Source organism: Pelodiscus sinensis, chromosome 7 (assembly GCF_049634645.1).
Source record: "Pelodiscus sinensis isolate JC-2024 chromosome 7, ASM4963464v1, whole genome shotgun sequence".
NCBI classification, from domain to species: domain Eukaryota; kingdom Metazoa; phylum Chordata; order Testudines; family Trionychidae; genus Pelodiscus; species Pelodiscus sinensis.
In genome coordinates, this window is record NC_134717.1 from 26,443,430 (window position 1) to 26,463,795 (window position 20,366).

General features: G+C 38.4%; 1 protein-coding gene across 5 annotated transcripts in view; it reads left to right on the forward strand.

Moving 5' to 3' along the window:
* The window catches only part of LYPD6B (LY6/PLAUR domain containing 6B), a 129,346-nt gene extending 119,100 nt beyond the window's left edge, over positions 1–10,246 (forward strand). For all 5 annotated transcript variants that reach the window (XM_075933356.1, XM_075933351.1, XM_075933352.1 and 2 more), the window contains one exon: positions 10,141–10,246. In XM_075933356.1, the coding sequence (XP_075789471.1) occupies positions 10,141–10,196 (56 nt within the window). In that variant the 3' untranslated portion in view covers positions 10,197–10,246. The remainder of the gene's footprint in view (positions 1–10,140) is intronic.
* The last annotated feature ends 10,120 nt before the right edge of the window (positions 10,247–20,366 follow it).

The window sequence follows — 20,366 nt, forward strand, 5'->3', positions numbered from 1 at the left end:
AAAAGTTCAATGCAACAGTCTAACAAGCCTATGGGCAGATTTTCAGCCTGTGTAAATCAGCATAGCTCTATCTGACCCTAAATCCAGGCTTATTATTAAACACGGGTACAGATTGAAAACTTGGTAGCCAATAGGAGCAAGGCAGGCACCATGTATTCTAATTAATAGATACATAATTGAGTCAAAGATAATTTACCTTTTGTTTTCAGGGTTAATTTTCTGTATCAAGCACATGGATCTCTAATGCTGTTCACTGTCCTATAACTAAAAATCTCACACTGTGCTTCTCATTCCTTGCATGTAGGTTTGGGCCTAGTAAGTATGTGGGTAGGACAGTGATTCCCAACCTTTTTCCCATGGAGGAACTCCGAAAATAATTTTTCATATCCCTAGGAACCCCTGCCTATGAAAACATTTACTTGGTCAGAAAAAGTCAGCAGGGATAGCAATTCAATTACTGCTAAATTATTGTCAAGAAAATGTATTTGTAAAGAGCTGTTATCATATATATAGTAGTCCAATGTCTGTGAGTCTGTAACACTAAAATGCTGGCTGTTCCCTCTGGGCGGCTCTGTTGCCTGAAATGCTGGCTGTTCCCTCTGGGCGGCCTGTGCTGCATGAAGAGTGAGGGGCTCAAACGTCCGCTTGTGCTGCTTGCTCCCCCACAGTGGGCCAGCTGAGTGGCGCAGAAGTCAGCAGAGTGCCACGGCGGGAGGGGAAGGGGGGTGAGGCAGTAACGTACATGGCAGGGCGTGGGGCCTGGCCATGTACGTCACCGCCCTTTCACCTCCCCCCGTGGCACTCGGCTGACTTCTGTGCTTCTCAGATGGGTCGCCATGGGGGAGCCCAAATGGCTGCTTGCTCCGTTTGGGCGCCGCGGTCCCTCGAGTGAGAGGCAGGAGGCGGAGGAGAGCTGAGAGAGAGAGAAGTAGAGGCAGTAGGAGGAGGAGGAGAGAGCGAGAGAGAGAGACGGAGCAAGAGACCGGAGGCTCAGGAGAGAAGACCGACGTGGAGGAGAGACCTGAAAATCCCGTCTTATGATGGGCTACTTGGCTAGTGTGTGTGTGCATATATATATATGTCAGCTTACATTGTAAGAATTTATTTATTTATTTATTTATTCCACGATTTCTCGTGGAACCCTTGACAATGGTCTGCGGAACCCCAGGGTTCCATGGAACCATGGTTGGGAAACACTGGGGTAGAAGATGGAAAGGGGAATGAACATACTTATTGTGCTGGACTGCTGAATTTCCATTACAATTTGATATGGTTGCTTTAAAATTCATTGTCAGTGGAAAATATTATGCTAGAAAGCTCCAATTATCAAAAGTAGGAAAACTGAAGATGTTCAGTGTTTTGAATGATAGCATATATTTGTGCAAGGATAAAACCTACGGTACTGCAGGAAGAGGTTTAAAGGTCACGTCACAGTGTTCCTTTGTTTTCCTTTGCTTTGACCTGTTACCACTTATTATTAGTTTTCAAATCACCTCCCCTTATGTTGTGCCACTATAAACAGATGTAGAGTGATGTGATGCTATTCTGAAGTGACAATCAATCCTATGGTAAACTTGAACATATTTACTTTGGGATGATGTATAAATTAGGAAGTGGGGAGAGAAGCTCTCATTTCAGTGATAAGAAAACAAAATGAATATAGTGTTTGGTTAGTACAGTGTAACAGTTGTACTGAAATTTCCATGTGAGCTAAACAGAAGTTCTGTCTAGAAGAGACTAGACGTCTCCTACTTTGGCTTTTGTAAACATAATGTTTTTGCATATATTGCTTTTTTAGTTTCAACTGTACAGAAGATATCATCTGACCTTTCCCACTGAATTCCTACAGAAGTATTACACTTGACTACATCTTACCAGTACAGGCAGTCCCCGGGTTACGTACAAGATAGGGACTATAGGTTTGTTCTTAAGTTGAATCTGTATGTAAGTTGGAACTGGTGTCCAGATTCAGCCGCTGCTGAAGCTGATCAGTTTCAACAGTGGCTGAATCTGGACGCCAGTTCTGACTTTCATACAGATTCAACTTAAGAACCCCAGGCATCCCCAAGTCAGCTGCTGCTGAAACTGATCAGTGGCTGATTCCAGGAAGCCCCGGTCAGCCACTGGTCAGTTTCAGCAGCGGCTGACTTGGGGACGCCTGGGGCAGAGCAGCTGGGGTGCTGCTGGGTTGGTCCAGTAGCGCCGCCGCTGGACCAACCCAGCAGCACCCAAGCTGCTCTGCCCCAGGCGTCCTGATTCAGCCGCTGCTGAAACTGACCAGCCGTGGCTGAATCAGGACGCCTGGGGCAGAGCAGCTGGGGTGCTGCTGGGTTGGTCCCGTAGCGCCCAGAGCGGCGCTACGGGACCAACCGGCAGCGCCCCAGCTGCTGTACCACAGGTGCCCGGAGCAAAGCCACGGAGCATGGGGGCAGCGGGACAGCCCAGACGTGCCCTGGCTGTCCTGCTGCCCTCGGGCTCCGCGGCTTTGCTCTGCTTTGCTCCCCGTCCCCCTGGTCTGCAGACCAGGGGGACGGGGAGCAAAGTGGCGGAACACGCGGGCAGCCTAGACGCATCTGGGCTGTCCGCCACCCGCGTGTTCCACCGCTTTGCTCTGCTTTGCTCCCCGTCCCCCTGGCAGGGGAACGGGGAGCGAAGCAGAGCAAAGCTGCGGAGCACGCAGGCGGCGGACAGCCCAGACGCGTCTGGGCTGCCCGCTGCCCGCGTGTTCCGCCGCTTTGCTTCGTCTCCCTGGTCTGCTGGAGACCAGGGAGAGGGCCCCGTTCGTAAGTGTGGATCCGACATAAGTCGGATCCGCGTAACTCGGGGACTGCCTGTATTTATGTTTAGCATGATTTTTCTTCCTTTAATTTTCATTTCTATTGAGCTTTATTATTGTTTGTTTGTACTGTGGTGGCACCCAGAGGCCCTGTTCAGGATGGCAGCCTCAGCAAATGCTATTTGTGCACAGAATAAAGTATGATCCCTGCCCCAAAGAGCTAGCAGTCTAATTTGTGATAAAGTATTAAAATGGGATGTAAAATCAGAAGAGATTGGGGAAGGAAAATAAAGGGAATAACAACAATTTATGTTTTCTCAGGCTAACTATAATCAAGACTATTAGCCTAGTTTAGTCTAATAGTTTAGACTATTAGAAAGTTTAGTCCTTTATACTATCCTGTGGCTGAAAGTTTCACAGGTTAACTATATTTCTATGTATCTCTTTTAAACTTGTTTGTCATCTTATTTGTTTCCTTTTGTTTTTGTATGGTTGTTGGTAAGTAGGAGTATCTAATTGGCCTTTCTATGACATTGATTTTGGATTCTAGGAAGAAAAAGAACTACTCACAAAATAAAGGAAAGAGTGTATAGATATAGAGAGCTACTATAGGAACATTGTAAACACCATCAGACAACATATATACCAAAAATAACAAACAACCCTCTGTTCCACATTTGAATTAATGGTGTGTCTATCCCAGAAATATCTGAGAGCTTCACAGACATTATTAATGAATTTAGGTTCATGGGTATGGTGGAGAAATATTATCCTCACTTTACAGGTGGGTAACTTGGGCACAGAGGAATTGGTATACAAGAGACTCCTTGAATCCTAGGGATGCCTTATCCACAGAACCATCCTTCTCAATCTCCAATTCTCGATTCATGTTCCAGTTTCCAATAATTGTGTCAGTGTTTTGCAATCTCTTGGCTTTTCTCTTTTTCTGTCTTGCATTGTCACCTGGGTACATACAAATGAATATGGCTTATATGATGTCTATTTTCTTGTAGTAAGGTACTTCTTTAATCTATGTTTAATGATACTTATATGCTTCTTTCCTTTTGCTGAATACAGTTAGAATGTAAAACACTGCTGAATCTATCATCAGACATATTTCTGGAATTCCATTCATGCCTTGACAGAGAGATTGTGTCCCTAAACCAACTCTTTACAAGGTTCATATGCTCGCCTTTTTTCTACATTGTTTAACTTTGAAAAGAGAATATACTGCTAAAGAACAGTGTGATACACAAAAGGAAACATAGAACTTGTATTGTGGAAAGTAATGTTTAAATGATCAAGGTAAGTTTTGAATACAATTTGTGAAATGCTTGCTCCATTGACATCAAGGAAAATGTTTCCATTGACTTCAGTTGGGCAAGGATTTCACCCACTATATATGGTGGTTATATGCACAATTTCTTATTTTATAACAAAATGAGAGTTGTACAAATGCAGTTAAAATCTGTTAGCCTGCAGTCCATCAAACCATTATTTTGATAATACGAATAAATTACTGTGATGAAGCTATTGTGTGTAGATCCTGCTAATTTAGATACAGCTGGCTAAAGTGATTTGTACATCGTGAATCACATGAAAAATACTGAATTGTTTCTACTAGCAATTAAAAATTTGTGTGTATAAAAGTTATTTGAGTTGACAGTCAAAGTGGAAAACAATAATGGCCTGAGGCAATAAATATCCAGAACCTTGCCTTCTTATTGTGATTGTTAAATGAACTGTGAAATACAGAATTGATTAAAGTACCAATGTTAACTGGGAAAAATAATCAAAGAAATAGAATGTTACTGTTGCCATCTGAAAGAACAGTAATTATACTTAGCTCTTATATAGAACTTTTCACCAAGGCATCACCAGGTGCTTTATTATGGAGGTGTGCATCATCCTCATTTTCCAGTGAAGAAACTGAGGCACAAGGAAGTGAAATACCTTGCCCAAGGTCTCCTTGTAGGCTGGTATAGAACCCACATCTCACTTTAATTGTTAACCTTTGATTTATACCTTTAAAATTTGGTGCCAGCAGACACATAGTGTATCATCTTAGTTCAAAAACATAAAGAAGATGGGTCTTTATGTTCTATGAGAGTTGCAAGAATCACATTGATGAGGAGATATAATTGTCAATACAGTATATTTTAGTGAAAGGACATGGGATATTTCCCATGGCACAAAGGTCTGTATTGCACTCACCTCTCATTGAAATCCAGTGGGAATTAAGACCTTAATTTATATGTGCCTTTGAAAAACCGCTCCTTAATCTGTACCTTCCTCGAAAGGTTCTCTATGTATTGTATTTTGTTCATTTTTATTCTTTCCCAAATCAAATAAAGGCAAAGTGCATTAAAAAAAGGCAACCAGTATCCAATTTTTTGGAACCTGAAACATGATTTTAAAGGCCATCTTGTGGTAGTGTTCGTCACAGGAGTTAGTACCTCATCCCAGTGAAGAGAATGAGGCTGTAGGCTGACAAAGATGTTACCCAAAAAAGTGACACAATCTGCCCTAAATTTACATTGCTGGTCACAAGAAACTTGGGAATCTGAAGTCCTCATCTTTACCTCATTCCCCAGTGCTATTCCGTATCTTCACCAATGTTATGGCCATCAGTTACTCACATATTTAAGGTTATTGAACTTTTACAGAAAACACAGTGGTAATAATATGATGCTTGGTAAAAGGAGCTTCAACTGTGAGGCCATTCCTAATAATAATGGGACTACTTTCTGCATATCACAGGTCATGTTTGATGGTGTCACTTTAAGAAATAGTCTGTGTGTCTGGCAAAAAAAGTATCTAAAATTATGGTGATGCCATAGAAAATGCTAGGACAAACAGTCATTGTAAAAGTGTGCAAAATGTGGACATCTGAAATAAAGAAAACTGAGTAACTTAAAATAATTAAAGTGAAAGCAGAGACGGATAGATGCTCTGACCAGAAGTACATCCAGTTACCCTTGCAGGTTAATTTGAAGCTCCTCTTCACCATCTCTCACTTGTAGTTTCATGACAATGCACATTGTGGTTCTGACCCGTAGAAAGAGGCCTCTTCCAGGTAACGAGCATTAGTTATAGTTATGAAGTAAGCTAATTTCTCACTGGCTCTGTTGCCATTGTGACATCAATGAGGTCTACCATAGATCAGTCATCTGGAGGTTGAAGTTGATTAATTTAATGAGCATTTTCATTTCCACAGAGCCTGGAGAAGGTGGGGACAATACCCCTCAATTTCCCCACATTTATTTGAACCGTGCAGCTTTTGGAATTTCACTTCTACATTGTAAGAAGCCCTGAAGTCCTCTTTCCAGTCTTTCTTTTTTCAATGTGGTGTAGAAAGAGGAAGATCTAGAAAAAGAGTGGTTTGTTTTTCAATTTTCTTTTCGGTAACAGCAGCTGCTGATTAGCGGGTGCCACAGCAGGTCTAAGCCACTAGGGAGATAAAATGGCAAATGTAAATGTAAACAGCCTAGGTAGTTGAAAGAAATGGAAACAGAATGTCTCTGTGGAAAGGAATAGACTAGACCCTAAAGCAAGGGCTTTAGGTTTACAAATGTTTTCAATAAGGCTTGATCTGCAGCTTGGAGGTGTTGTGCAGATCAACTGAGGTTATGTTATCGAGCAGGTCAGTTCACTGAATGAAAAATTCTGAGCTCTTGAATGAAGTGTTAATGGATATTTGAGATCAAAAGCAAACAAGATTTGAGGAAAAGTCCCCTTCCTATTTCACAGTTTACATTCAGATGTTGGGCAAGGCACAAATGTCAGGAGAAGGGTGTAAAATAACTATGTTTTCAGAGTGTACACATTATTCTGCATGGCACCGAGTCACCACAAATGCTATAAATTCCTAAGAAACATCATTAGGTTTGTCTTCTCCACAGTGTCCCAGAAGCTTTGGAAAAATGTATTTGGGTTCTCAAATTTCTGAGCCTATGCCTCAAGCTATCATCCTACAGGAAAGGGTGATTTTATAATAATAGGTGACATTTCTTTTATAGGCCATGGATTTGACTAGTTGGTTATTTCAGAAGGGTTGTATAATGTCTTGTCTACAAATGAAGTTATTCAGGGGTAACTCTACTGTGGACACTCTTATTCTGGAATAAGAATGTTCCTGTTCAGTGTAACTCACTTGGGTCAAAGCCATTGGCCAAAGGCTTCGAATGTGTAAATCCACCAAGATGAAAGTCCCTGTATGTAAAATGATCATTTCTTACAAGTTGCTAAGAGTGGTTTAATCGTTCCTGTGCATGGGGCTTATAAACTAAAACAATCAAACTTAGTATTGGCTAGAACATGAAGACCCCTTCCTGGTGTTAGCAGTTTCGTTAGGTAGAATTCAGAGTAAGGGTTTGCAGGACTGAGTCCAAAGTCTTTGTGGTTCTGTTTTTGCAATTCGAGTTTTGTGCGTGTTTTATTTTTCTAACGCATTTCACCCTTTCCTGGCAACCTCCCTTCTTCCTGTGTTAGGAACACATCAGGTATTTTTAGCATTTTGAAGAGAGATGGGTTTGATGACAATGTAATGATGTATGTGCTTTTGACTGATTATAACAGTTTCTTGTAACTAACTGGAAGCCATTCTTTATTTACATCTGAAATGGAGGGTGGAGGGGGAGACTGCTATGACTATATTTTGATTCCTTAGCTGCCTCTTTTCCCCTCACGGTGCTCACATATGGTAATGCCTGTTAGCCCCATTGGAAATTATATCCATGTACCTAAAGAAGCATACATTCCCTGCAGTGGTATATTTTAGGGAAAAAACTATTTATAAAATGAGTTGCCATAAGGATGTTTTATTGTAATTTGCAGCTAATTAGCATCACACTCTTATTATTTTTTTCATTAAAATATTTTATTTGTAAAATAATATAAATTAAATAAATAATAAAGAGCAGAAGAATGTGATCTCTTTCTCTCTACATTTTTTACTCTTCTGTAAAAGTTCACTATTATATATTCTATGACTGTGGTTGTTAAAATGACAGAACAGCACACAGTAAAAATTCAGTGTACGGATTTTTGACAATTCATTTTATTAACATTTCTGTTTTGTACAGAGATGAACCAAAAGAAAACCTGAAATCATAAGTCCCTATATTTTGTTAAAAATTCAGAAACTGAAAAATTCTTTTCTCTTTAATAGACTGGGCCAAATATTGGACCCAAATATCTTTTGATAGTTTGAAATATTGCACCTGGCATCCACTTGTAGAGTTTTATATTCAGCAGTGGAATAACTAGCGCTATTCAACCATTTTTGAATTTTGAATATTCATCTTGCCTAATGATATCATCTGATGAGGGAAGAATATAGCCGTTGCAGGAGCCTTCATTATTAAGTTCAGCACTGAAGACAATATAGAAGAGTTATTAAAACTCTGCATAGTTTTTTTCTTCCTGAGTGCCAGCAGACTTACAATAAACAAGAAACTTCCCTTTTGCTATCTCAGATTTGATCCAGACAGTGCTTAATTTGTAAGGATAGAGGTCCTAGGGATCAAGCAATTTTTTTACTTTCATGATTGATTCAGCAAACCCAGAGGTGCCAGGGCTCAGTCTTGGCAAGCCCTGGCACAAATTAAGCACTGGATCCAGAAAGTGGAAAGCAAAGCTCCTGTACATTTAGCAAAACCAGAATTCAGTGCTGGGCACTGGGAAGTAGGCTGTTTGCCACAATAATTAATGATGGCTTGTGCTGAATACAATACAGTAATTTGGTTCGAGAGGGCAGTTGTCATGCTCAGTTGATCTATTCACATTGGCACTAACTCATAAAAGTACTTTTAACGGAAAACATATTTTACTAATGAGCTTTTTCCAATGGGCCATCATTCTTTATTGTTGTGTGAAAAATCATCCAGCAAACTAGTCAACAAGAGACTGCAGCTGCACTTACATTTTCCTCCCTCCCTGTTCTTTCTGTAGAGCACGACTGGTGTCTTCCTTGTGTGAACTTTAGAAAAAAGATATCTTGCTTTAAGGCGAAATGTGAAACCTCATATCTCTGAATTGTAGAAGACTGAACTAATTACTGCAATGCCTGCTTCTGTTCTTAATTTCTTTCTATTTTGCTACAATGAGCTGAGATTTGCATAGGGACAGTTGGCATTGGGATGAATACAAACTGTCTTTTGCTAAAGCAAATTGATGTGCGCAAACTGTTTTAAAATATTTTTAAATAAAATGTAAAGTAGAAGGAGTCAAGTCATGGTGACAAGACTTTCCTTCATGATGGTCAGGCAGAAGTCCATGCTGTGCTAAATTCAGACCCTCAAAATAGGATCTAAACATGTCTTAATTGGTACATTAGGCCTTTTTCTACCTGTCAGTGCATGAATGATTTTCACCTGAATCTGATCTGAAATTGAGAGATGAATGGTAAAAACTGTTTCTGTATTCCTAGGACAATATGCATACTAACACATAAAACCAGTTGCTGAAGATCATTGTTTGATTTTAGAGGGCAGTTATCATGCTTAGTTAATGTGTTCTCATTGGTAGTAAGTCAAGTTTGTAAAAATACTTCTCATAGAAAACCTACTTACTAATGCAAATCATCCATTTGGACATCAGTCTCATCTGTTGATCAACTTTCCTTAATCTTAAAAATGAATCCAGCATGTCAGGAGCTATATCCATTAATAATACAAACACCCATATCTAGAAATGTTCTTGCTAAGTATTTAGCATTCTGGAGTCATTTCTGGGTCTAAATAAGTGACCCCTGAAAACAGCATTAGCACAAAGGAAAAAGGGATGGGATGAACATGGCTCCAGATCCTCCTACTTCATGTCAGAATTTGCAGCTCAAGTCAGTCTCCTCCCATCTTTAACTATCATGATGCTTCCACCCCACTATGGTAAGCTGAATCAAGACAGACACACACAAAACATTCCTGTCAGGATTTCACTTCAGTAGTATCCAGAGTCTAGGTTATGGAGTTACTTCTAAGAATAACAGATTTTTTTTAAGTATGTATACAATATTTTTTGATGAAAAGGAGCCTTCCTTTTTTTCTGTACCACTGCCTGCTAGGAAATGTTGCACTGGGTTGTTTAGCCAATGAACTAATTGTCACAGGCAATAACTATACTATGGGAAGTTTATTGATTTCTTTTCCTTTTGTATTAATCCTTGATAGACTGTTGTTTAATTCTGCAATTTGAGCACAAAAGGGAATTTTAGTGGCTCAATGTTAATTTAATTATCTCATTCATTTATTGATTAGTACTTTTGTATGAGTTTGATCATAGCTTCCTTGTAGCTGCTGCATTGTGCTTGTGCTCCCCAGATCTCTCTCTCTCTCTCTCTCACACTCACTTTTTTCCCCCTCCAGGTCTCCACAGAGCTGTAAGAGCTTGTTTATTTTGGCATGCTACTAGACATACATAATTAGTCTGTAAGGTGAGCAGGATGGAGCTGTAGATCTTGGCAGTAGAGATGTAAGTATTAATCTGCATAAAGCAAATATGCATTCAGTGACCTCAGTTTCTAAAACCCATCATACTATCTGCTGATTTATATGTCTGAGTATGGACAGGACTAAGAAGCTTTCCCATGGTGTTGATCTAATTCATATATTTATAGACCATTTTTAAACTGTCACATCTCTTCCTTAAAATGTTTATGCAGCTGACTGTATACTGTAGACTCTTGGATTTAGGATATGCTGTATTTTGTTTTATCTGTCCAACACATCAGGTTTTCTGGGCTAGTACATATCTCATTAGAGCAATGAGAAGGGCTACAATGACTTCTTATTCCTCCTTGCCACAATAATAGCTTCAAACTTTTCTCTAATCAGGTCAATAGCTGTAGATTAACCTGGTCCCTATAGGAGGCAGGACATTTTATATATTTAGATTCAGGAGCACTGATGTGGTCATTATTAATTTATGCATTGAATTCCTGCAAGATTGGGAGGAGTTAATAACTCTAAGTGTCTGTCCTCCTCTCTATCAACAAAGCCCATTTCCACAGCACCAAAAGGAAAAGAAAGCATGCCATGTAGTTCACTTACTTCACGTAAGTCGGGATGGAAAATAGTGTGGCTTTTACAACTGCTGCTCCCAGGCTGATCTCATGGTAAACAGTCTGTACTACCATGGGAGACTTGATTTTAACTCTATAGCCTTGTCAACACTGGCATGTTTGTCACTAAAATCTGCCTTTTGGCAACAAACCAGTGAAAGTGTTAATGCTGCAATGTGACTTCTGTCAGAAAACACACTTCAAGCCCTGCAAGAGACTTTTGTCTTTCCCCCTGTCTTTATTGTCGACAAAGAGCCAGTGTGAACTCTGCTGTTTGTTTTATCAAGAGAACTGGGTTCTGCCAGTATCCCACAATTCCTGCCCTGATGGCTGTGCTCAGTGTTTTGTTATCTCTGCTGTCCTGCAGGCATGCACTCTTTCCCTTTTAAAGCTCTGTGAAGTATCTGACAGCTGTTAATTGCTCCACTTGGAAAACAAAGAGCAAATCATTGGAGTGCTTCTGTTCTGCCCTGCATTAGGAACACAGCGGCAGACAGACTTCTGCTGCTGTAGGGGGTGGCCTGGAGAGACTGCTGTGGTGCTTTGACATTCCTTAGCATGGAAAGTACACAGAGCTATGAGGGAATCCCAAAAAGCACAGAAAACAGTGTTGCCTTCCCAGAGCATTGCACTGTGGGATGCTTACATTGCTTTGCTCTGTCTGTCAACAATGTGGCCATGAAATGTTGACAGTTGAAGACAGAAAAACTGGTTTGTCCAGTTTTCACTTTTGGCGACTTTTGCATATTGACAGAACTTTTGTTGCCAAACATTCCCAGTGTAGACATAGCCTAGGTCTTGATTTGTTATGTTCTGTCTGCATGTTTTCAGCTCTTAGAGCCTTGGAAAGAGAGTCCTTTGCAGCATTCCAGAGGGTTTTATACTTGTAGAAATAGAACTAGCAGAATCTTTTAGGGGGTAAAGCTATATGCCACATTTATTGTGAAGGCAGAATTCATTTACTGTCCCTACCTACTAAAATTGTGCACCACACATACATTCATACACACAGTTCTACAGATAGGATATAATTACCAGCCTCAGTTGCTGATGCTATTCCACTGATCAAGTGGTCTAGACATGAAGAAGGGAGCCGGGTCGTGTTAGTGTGTACTGATTCTTTTGGAGGATGATTGTAGAACTGAAAGACCCACGTCTATATTTTGCACCCATCTTTTTATATATTTTAGTCCATCAATCTTGTCTTGTCCCAGGGCACTGGATGACCATCAGTTGTCAGTTAACAGCAGATGGAACTTCGATCTTTTCTTGGTGGGGGCTTTTGTTTCTCTTTCTGGGGTGGGTTCTTTTTCAGGGCTGACTCATGTTGTTCTTCAGCCATCATGGTGGCATTGGCATTGGCAGCTTGTCTCTAGACAGGCTGGCTTCAGGGACTGATTCCTTTATACACACACCCATGTTCACACTTTTACATAGACACACCTAATTTTAAACAGAGTTAAGGCAATAAAAAAAACGTAAAATGAGGTCTCAGTTACAATATGGCTAAAATAGGGTTTCATTTACAATATAGAAACAAAGTTACAACAGATTCTCAAAGGCAATTTTAACAGGTTACTAACAAATTAATCCAAATCCTATTTAAAAAATTAGACCACAATTCATGAGGTTACATAATGTCACTTTGGTAGATATAATTTATTAAAAGAGCTATTTCATTCTTCAGCCATACAAGGGAACTTAGAAGCCAGTTAAAGAGTATTAGAAAGGGCCTCAAATGGAGTTCTGTCTAGTCCTTCTTGAAAAAGGATCAGGTGACTAAAGCTGGTTTAACATGTTTTGCCAGAATATTTTTCCATTGAAAAGTGAAATTCCATCAAAATCTGAATACCAGTTTAGAAACATGTCAATTTTGTTGACATTTTCTACCTGAAAACATCAAACAATTTGTTTCAACTTTCTTATCTGGATAATGCTGAAATGTTTAATTTCATCTTTATTGACTCGTACTATGAACATTAATGTTATATTTATGTATTATATTTTAAAATTATATTTTACATTTATGTTAGATGTTTTAGATGTTTTGATGTTATAATGAATCAATTAGATGCTTTGAAATCTAAATCTCTTTGGAATGTTCATTTAATGGAAAATATCAAAATGTTGACCCTATTCCAATTTGGGGCATTTTTTTTTCAAAATATTGTCATTCTTTGATGGCTGCAAATTGCATTTCTAGGATACAAAAATTTTCATGATTTCTCAGTCATGTTGTTATTGTGGTAGCTAGTGAACTTTTGGCTGTTGGGAGTCATGAAAGTTGAATTGCTATTGATAATAAAGGCCTCATGCTGAAAACTTCCCACACTTTATTGGTTTCTTTTGAGCTTAGACTAATGATTGGAACTAGTTTACTTTTGAGAAAGAAATAGTAAAGAAGAGCTGAGAGAGAGTGGAAGAAATGGTAAAAAGTCCCAGAAATATACATTTGATATTCAGCAGCTCTTTGACCACAAAACTGAGTGAATGGGGCTCATGTGTTCTCTTAACATCTTTACTTTGGCAGAGAACAATGTAGAAGATAGTAAATTGCTTCATTTGATTTTTAAAAAATCAGATACTTTACACCAGCAATTAGTTTCCCATTATTGTCTATGTTTCAGAGATCTCTATATACAACATCCTGTACTTTAGAAATGAGGAGATAACAAGGATATCTGTTGCAGTTGAACAATTTTTTCAAGCTAGGCTAGAGTTCATATATTTGCCTGAGATTTAAGATCTCAGCATTTGAAATGAATCAGGAATATCTGGTCTTGTTTAAAACCTAACCACAAGTTTTTATGAATTTTAGCAAAACATACCTAACTCTTTATTGTAAAAGATAAGTCATACATTTTAAAATGATTTTCATAGTTCAATAAAAATGCAAATTCTCCTCTCTAATGTTACCAATATTTTCATTTTCTTTTATTACTGCTGCAGTATTTAGATTTCACACTCTTCAGAAGAGATTTTTGTTAATTTACAGATATTTTTAATTTGAAATCTTTTAAAATGTAGAAACATCTTTCTTGGTGATACCTTGTGTATATAAAAGCTTAATTTTATAAAATTTAATTTTTGGTTCAAATTGACAATAGTGTTTTAAGCCCATAAAAACCTTTAGTCCACAAAATGATCAATAATAAGAATTATTTTAAACAACAGGTCTTAAAAACAGTCGCTTTTTAAACATTTGGGCAGCCCCTGAATGTGACCTGCATGGATTGCAAATTTAAAAAATATCTGTAGTAATTAAAATAAAAATTTTACTAGTTCCTTTTAAATTGTTCCAAGTGATGTTAAATAGAGCTGTCTTGTAAAATAATGTCTGTCATAAATGCTTTTTGAGCACAGATGCATCCCTTCCCTTATTTCATGGCAGTTATTAAATTATTAAATCTGTGGGATATTTCCCTTTAAGGTTTTGTAGGATGTATAGAATGCAGCATCCTTCTATCTTTTTTCCCCCTTCTTGTAGAAAAGAGATAAAAGATCTTTCAGCAGCTGCCTGTCTGAAGGAGGTTTGGATCCAGGCCTTACTAAGGTCATCAGTTTTTGTCTTTCACAGAACAAATGATTTCATCATGTGCAGAACAGGAGCCAGTTTTCTGTCTTCGCTATCTGACAAGATTAGGGAATCTTCCTCAAGAGAGCATCAGAGGAGGAGAGGAAGGAGGGAGGGAGAAGAGAATTACATCCACAAATACAGACTGTAAAGTTTCATATTGTTGTTCTCGGACACGTTGTCATTAATTAGAAAACAAAATTTCTGGTTGGGGAAAATGTTATGTAAGAGACGTCACATGGTCAACGAAATGCTAAACTCTGCAGAATATTCCCCATGAATTTATTGCTGAGCGAAGGTGCTCTTGTGAGAACCTGGTAAATTGAAGTCCTTGTTTTATCTATACAAAAGGCTTATCAGCAGCAGAAAAAGTGCAGCCTTCCCCCATACTATTCAACAATGTGACTTCGCCTCTGAAAGACAACAGTACCACTTTGACAGGAGAGGTTGGTTCAGTTTCCATGCCTATTAATTCCTTCTCCTCTCTTTTGACTTCTACCAGAGTGAAATTAGTGCCTGGAGCCATGGTACTTTTTGTGACAGGGATCCACAAATAATTCAATTAACCTTTTATTTTTATTAATGTGAAATGAACAGACCAGTTCTAAAATATTTTAAACCTAAGTGAAACTACAGTGTTTATTACTACAATTCTTTTGATTTTATATAAAACTGAAACTCTTGCTGGGATTTTTTTTCCCAACAAACCAGTCAGTGTAAAAATGTTGATTGTTTTTATAAAACTGAGTAAGGTTGCTTGAATATTTCATCTTTGGGGCTGGTAGAAGAAAAGTAAGAGGGGGAAAGAAGCTAAATGAATAAATACTGCTTTCTCTTTTTTCTCCTCAACCAAACCTTATATGTAACATTCTTTTAAGCTTTTTCTATTGCCACTGCCAGACTGCCTAATTAGCTCTTAGCTCTTTCCAACAGAAAAATCTAAGCTTAATTCATCCATGAAATACACTGAAGTAAATGAAGTTACACTAAAATCAATTTGGTCTAATGTTTTCAATATCTCCATTCAGTTCAGTATATGGGAATAGCAGAAATAGAAAGCCACTACAATCTGGAGTTACTACAGTGCACGGTTATTATTAATCACTTCTATGACGGTAGTAAGTAGAGGCCTCAGGTTGCACCCCTCAGTATCAAGGGGAATAACAAGTGCTCCTGAAAGCCATGAAAAGTTTGAATCTTCAATAATTTTTTTTACTGGTGTTCATGGCTCCTCTGTTTTCATTGTGTTGTAAGTTCTTTCACTCTTCATGTTTGTTAGCTCTTCTGTTGCTTGATGTCTTTACATCTCACCCCCACGTGCAAATGTCTTATATCTCTGGGATGCTCATTAGAGAAAATGATTTCTTTAGCTGATGCCTCTTTTCAAGCTGTCAAAGTACATGTAAAATGAAATAAACCAGGAGATGGGACTATATTAACATTCAAAAGACAAGGAAGAAGTTGTAAACCCATTAATTTGTCTTTTATAATGTGCAATTAAAAATAGGAAATGAATAGTAAATTAGAAAGAAGATGATACTGTAACAGGAGAGGTAACCAGTTACTATCAGTAAACGGAAAGTGCTGCTGTGATGTAAAATGATTTTTCCTTGCACACCTGAGATGGATTGTAGTTTTTGCCTCTGGATGACAGCACTTAAGATACATGAGGGAGTTACACTTGAGGCCACTGGACAAAAGATGGTCCCTTTTACTGGAAGGGTGATGACAATCAGCATTTGGGAAGTACTTCCATCAGCTGCTTTCAAGTCCTTCTCTGCTTACTCTGGAGCATTTGCCTAAGCCACTGCTGCCTTCTAAGACAGGTGAGGGAGCAGTACCCAAAATTAATTTTCAGATTCATCCAGATATATCTTTTAAAATGTATTTTTTATACAAGCACTAATTAATGTGCATGTCATATTTAGTAATTATTATTTCTAGCTGCATGCATGAGGCACCCATCATGGACGTATAAGGGTACTATTTATCAGTTAGGGATAATAGCAAACCACATTTTTTAAATGTGGGAGCATGAACTTCATGATCCCTTGTGACCACAAACAATTTCATTTTAGAGGTGGAACCCAACCCTTCCTAAAAATACTTATTAATCTATAAATATTTATAAAATGGAAGTAATACAAATGCAAGGAATACAAATGCATTTTTTATGAAACTCCTTGGAAGCCAGCTCCAAGGTTTTGGTTCTTTCTGAGTGGTGTTATGCTAAATAATTTTGTCTAATTTAATAACAGTCTAAATTATTTTCTTCTCTTTGTTTCACCAGTTAAAATCTTGCTTAAACTCCACCAGTGTGGCTTTTTCTACCTTCAGCTTCCACCATAGTGGAAGACTTAAGAACAGAGAATAATATATTAGAATAGATAGAAACTGCTCTATAAGGGTGCATTTACACTGCACTGTAAGTCGAAATAAGATTTGCAATTTGTTCTACACAAATGGCATATCTTATTTCGATGTTATTTTAAAATAGCTTATTTCGTCTATACAGCACCAAATTTCAAAATAACCTGCTATTCTGAAATGTCCCCCATGAAATGAGGTTTACAGGGATGTTGGAATAGCGAGCCCATTATATTTTAAAATAATGAGCTTATTGTTAAGATGCGGGATAGAAATTTTTGAATACCTCCGGTATCCTGAAAATCAATGCAGTGTAGACATAGCCTAAGGACCTGATCTAATTCTGTTGAAGTCCATGGAAAGTCTTCAGTTGACTTCACTGAGCAGTTGGCTAATCTCTAAAAGAAATGTAACTTTTTGAGTATAGTAAAAAAACCACAAAACCCCAAAACAACAACAACAAAAACAGTGCACATACATAATTTTGCATGTTGAAATTAATTACTGGCAGCTTTTTCCAAAATGTGAGATAATGTCCTTGGATGAAAATGATCAGTCCCTGACACTTTTGTGCAATAGCTAACAGTATCAATCTCCTGGTTATAAGTTAGTTAGAATAATAGATATACATTGATCACTTTTTAATATCTTGCCTTGTAGTACTTTACACCTCATTCTGTACAGCTTACAAAGAGTGGAATGAAAACTGTTTTCAAAGTCCAGCTAGAAAGAATTCCCTAACTATTCATGTCAGAAACCTGAAGATAGTCAACAGATGTGTACAGTTTCTATGAGTGCTTATCCTGCTAGCATGTGTATATCAGCATTTATATACACTAGGTGACCTCTCCTAAGTGTAGTGTAAATAATGATACTTGTCTGTTTTGAGTTTCCTCCCATGTTTCAGACAATCAGAGAAAGAATTATCATTGTCAAATGTCGATTGATCCATAGGAATGGTCTGTGAAAGCAGGAGGAAAAGAGAGCTCCTAAGTATACATCCCAGTGAGTATGCTGCTGATTGCTGGCATTCAAGTAGTAGCATGCCAGTGGATTTCTCTTGTCTTGTCTACAATTTCTATCTTTAAAAGAGCAATGACAGTCTTTCATGTTATATACCCACGGGACTTTTTATGTGACAGTGATGAGCACCCAGCTTAATGTGAACCTTTTAAATACAGCCACACAAAAACCCCTAATCCTTTCTTTATGTTGTTTTAAGTTGAGGGTGGTATATCTATTGTTTTTTGTTGTGGGCATGGAGAATACCAAAGTGGTTTTAATAGCAAATCAAAGCTGCTATGTATGGCTGCTGTGTATGTTTGTAACAGAGATTTCTGCTGGTAGTAGTCTGAGCCTTTAAGCTGTTGATTTTGTTTTGTTACATAGTCCTTTAAGGCTAAGTCTACACTGCAATGCTGTATCGGGAGACCAAAGTAGCCCAAAATAGCTAACCCACGTCTTCACAGGAAGCCTATTATTTTGATATATAACAGGCTCGCTATTCCGATATGCATGTAAACCTCATTCCACAAGAAATAAGGGACATTTCAAAATATCAGGTTATTTTGAATTTTGGCCCTGTGTAGACAATGCCAAATTATGAAATAAACTATTTCAAAATAAGATTGAAATAAGACACGCAATTTGCATAACTCTAATTATGTATCTTATTTCGAGCTACCCTGAGTGAGCTCTATCTTTCATTAAGAAATTTTTCTATCTACTAGACATTCTTGCCTATCATTTTCTACTTAAAAACCCTTTGATTAATTTGTCTTTTAAAGAATAATGCTATAAAAATCAAATACAATTCCTGGCCTACTCATAATAAATCTGCATCTTTGCAGAATTTAATGACTGACAATTGACTTGCTATTTATTTCCTCCTGTTTATGGTTTTTTTCCTAGGACTAGAAGACTTGTTGAAAAATCCTGAATTGATCATGATATGTACAGACTCTCACTTTGTTTTAAATGTCATCACATATAACCTTGTTAGTCTATTAAAAAATGAGAAGGCTCTAAATCACTTTTCAGCACCCCTGAGCCTGGGGCTACCAGCAGCTGAAATGGCTCTCAAGATAATGTGGAGCAGTGTAAAGCTGGTCCGGGATTGTCCAGAGAGCTGTATGCTCTAGTCCCAGGCTTCCTGCCTCTGTATGTTCCCCACAACTTCTGCATAAAATGAGAAGACTTTGTATTTCTTCCCTACTTAGCACCTTGTTATATACCACTTAAGCCACTCAGCATTAGTCAAATACATCTCCATTAGGTGAAATGTTGGCCAATATTACTATTAATGTTATGTCATCAATTATTATGAAAACTCTCTGAATGTCTATATGACCATTGTCAAATTCACCTGTGATATTTAAGAAAATACTTAAGCAGTGTCTTTACCTGCCACAGTATTACCCTGTGTTCTAATTCAGTATAATATCAAATGTAAGCAGATTTGAGAATGGATAGTACATGAAAAAAGCTTCCAGTGCTGGTGAGCGTCTAAGGGTAGTAGGGCTGCATGAATAACTGATCATTTGCATCAGGTGCAGGGCTGATAAAAATGGGAAAAAAATTCAGGTTGACCCAAAACAAAAATGTTTTTTCATTTGGACTTCTAGGATTATTGCATTACAAATTAAGAAAAATTCCAAAATGAAACCTATTTCCAAAGCATTTAATATTAGAAATGCCAGAAGAGACTGTTTCTTTTTTTAAACACAAATTATCACTTTTTTTTTGCAAAAATGTTTTTTAATGAAAAGTGTCACCCAGCTCTCGTACACATTTTCTCCCTCAAGTCAGTTCCAAACTAATGTTCCATCATGGTGAGACAGGGGACTATGCTGCTAAATGAAGTCATTTGGATCAATTACAAAACAGGTCTCTGACGGTATGTTCACACTGCATGGCTATTTTGGGAAACTGGAGTATCCTGAAATAGCTATCCCCCGTCTTAACAGCAAGCCCATTATTTCAGGCTCACTAGTCCAACCTCCCTGTAAACCTCATTCCACGAGGAGTAAGGGATGTTTTGGAATAGTGGGTTATTTCAAAATTTGGTGCTGTGTAGACAGCGCCAAATTACGAAATAAGCTATTTTGAAATAAGATACACAATTTGCGTAGCTCAAATTGTGAAACTTATTTTGAACTATGATGCACTATAGACGTAGCTATAGAGTACATCTACACAGCAACATTAATTCAAAATAATTAGCGTTATTTTGAAATAACTTAATCCGCGTCTATACAGCAGGGATATGTCAGGGCCTGGGACCAGAGCTCCCGCTCCGGGGCAGCCCCCGAGACCTGCCCTTACTACCAGGAGCTGGAACAAATCCTGGGTGGTGGGAAAGTCCAGACTCCATTGTGTGTGGTGGACTCCGGGAGTTAGACAGGTTACCTAAGCGCTTGGGAGGAGAACCTCCCCCCCCAACCCACTCATCCCCTTGTCAGGATGCTCCCCTCCCCTGCATCAGTGCAGGGGTGGGTGAGGAGTGGCCTCTGAGTGCCACTACATTCCCCACTCCCTCTTCCCTTGGCTGGCAATCTCCCTTTCTCAACCTCCCCACTCAGCAGGGCCTG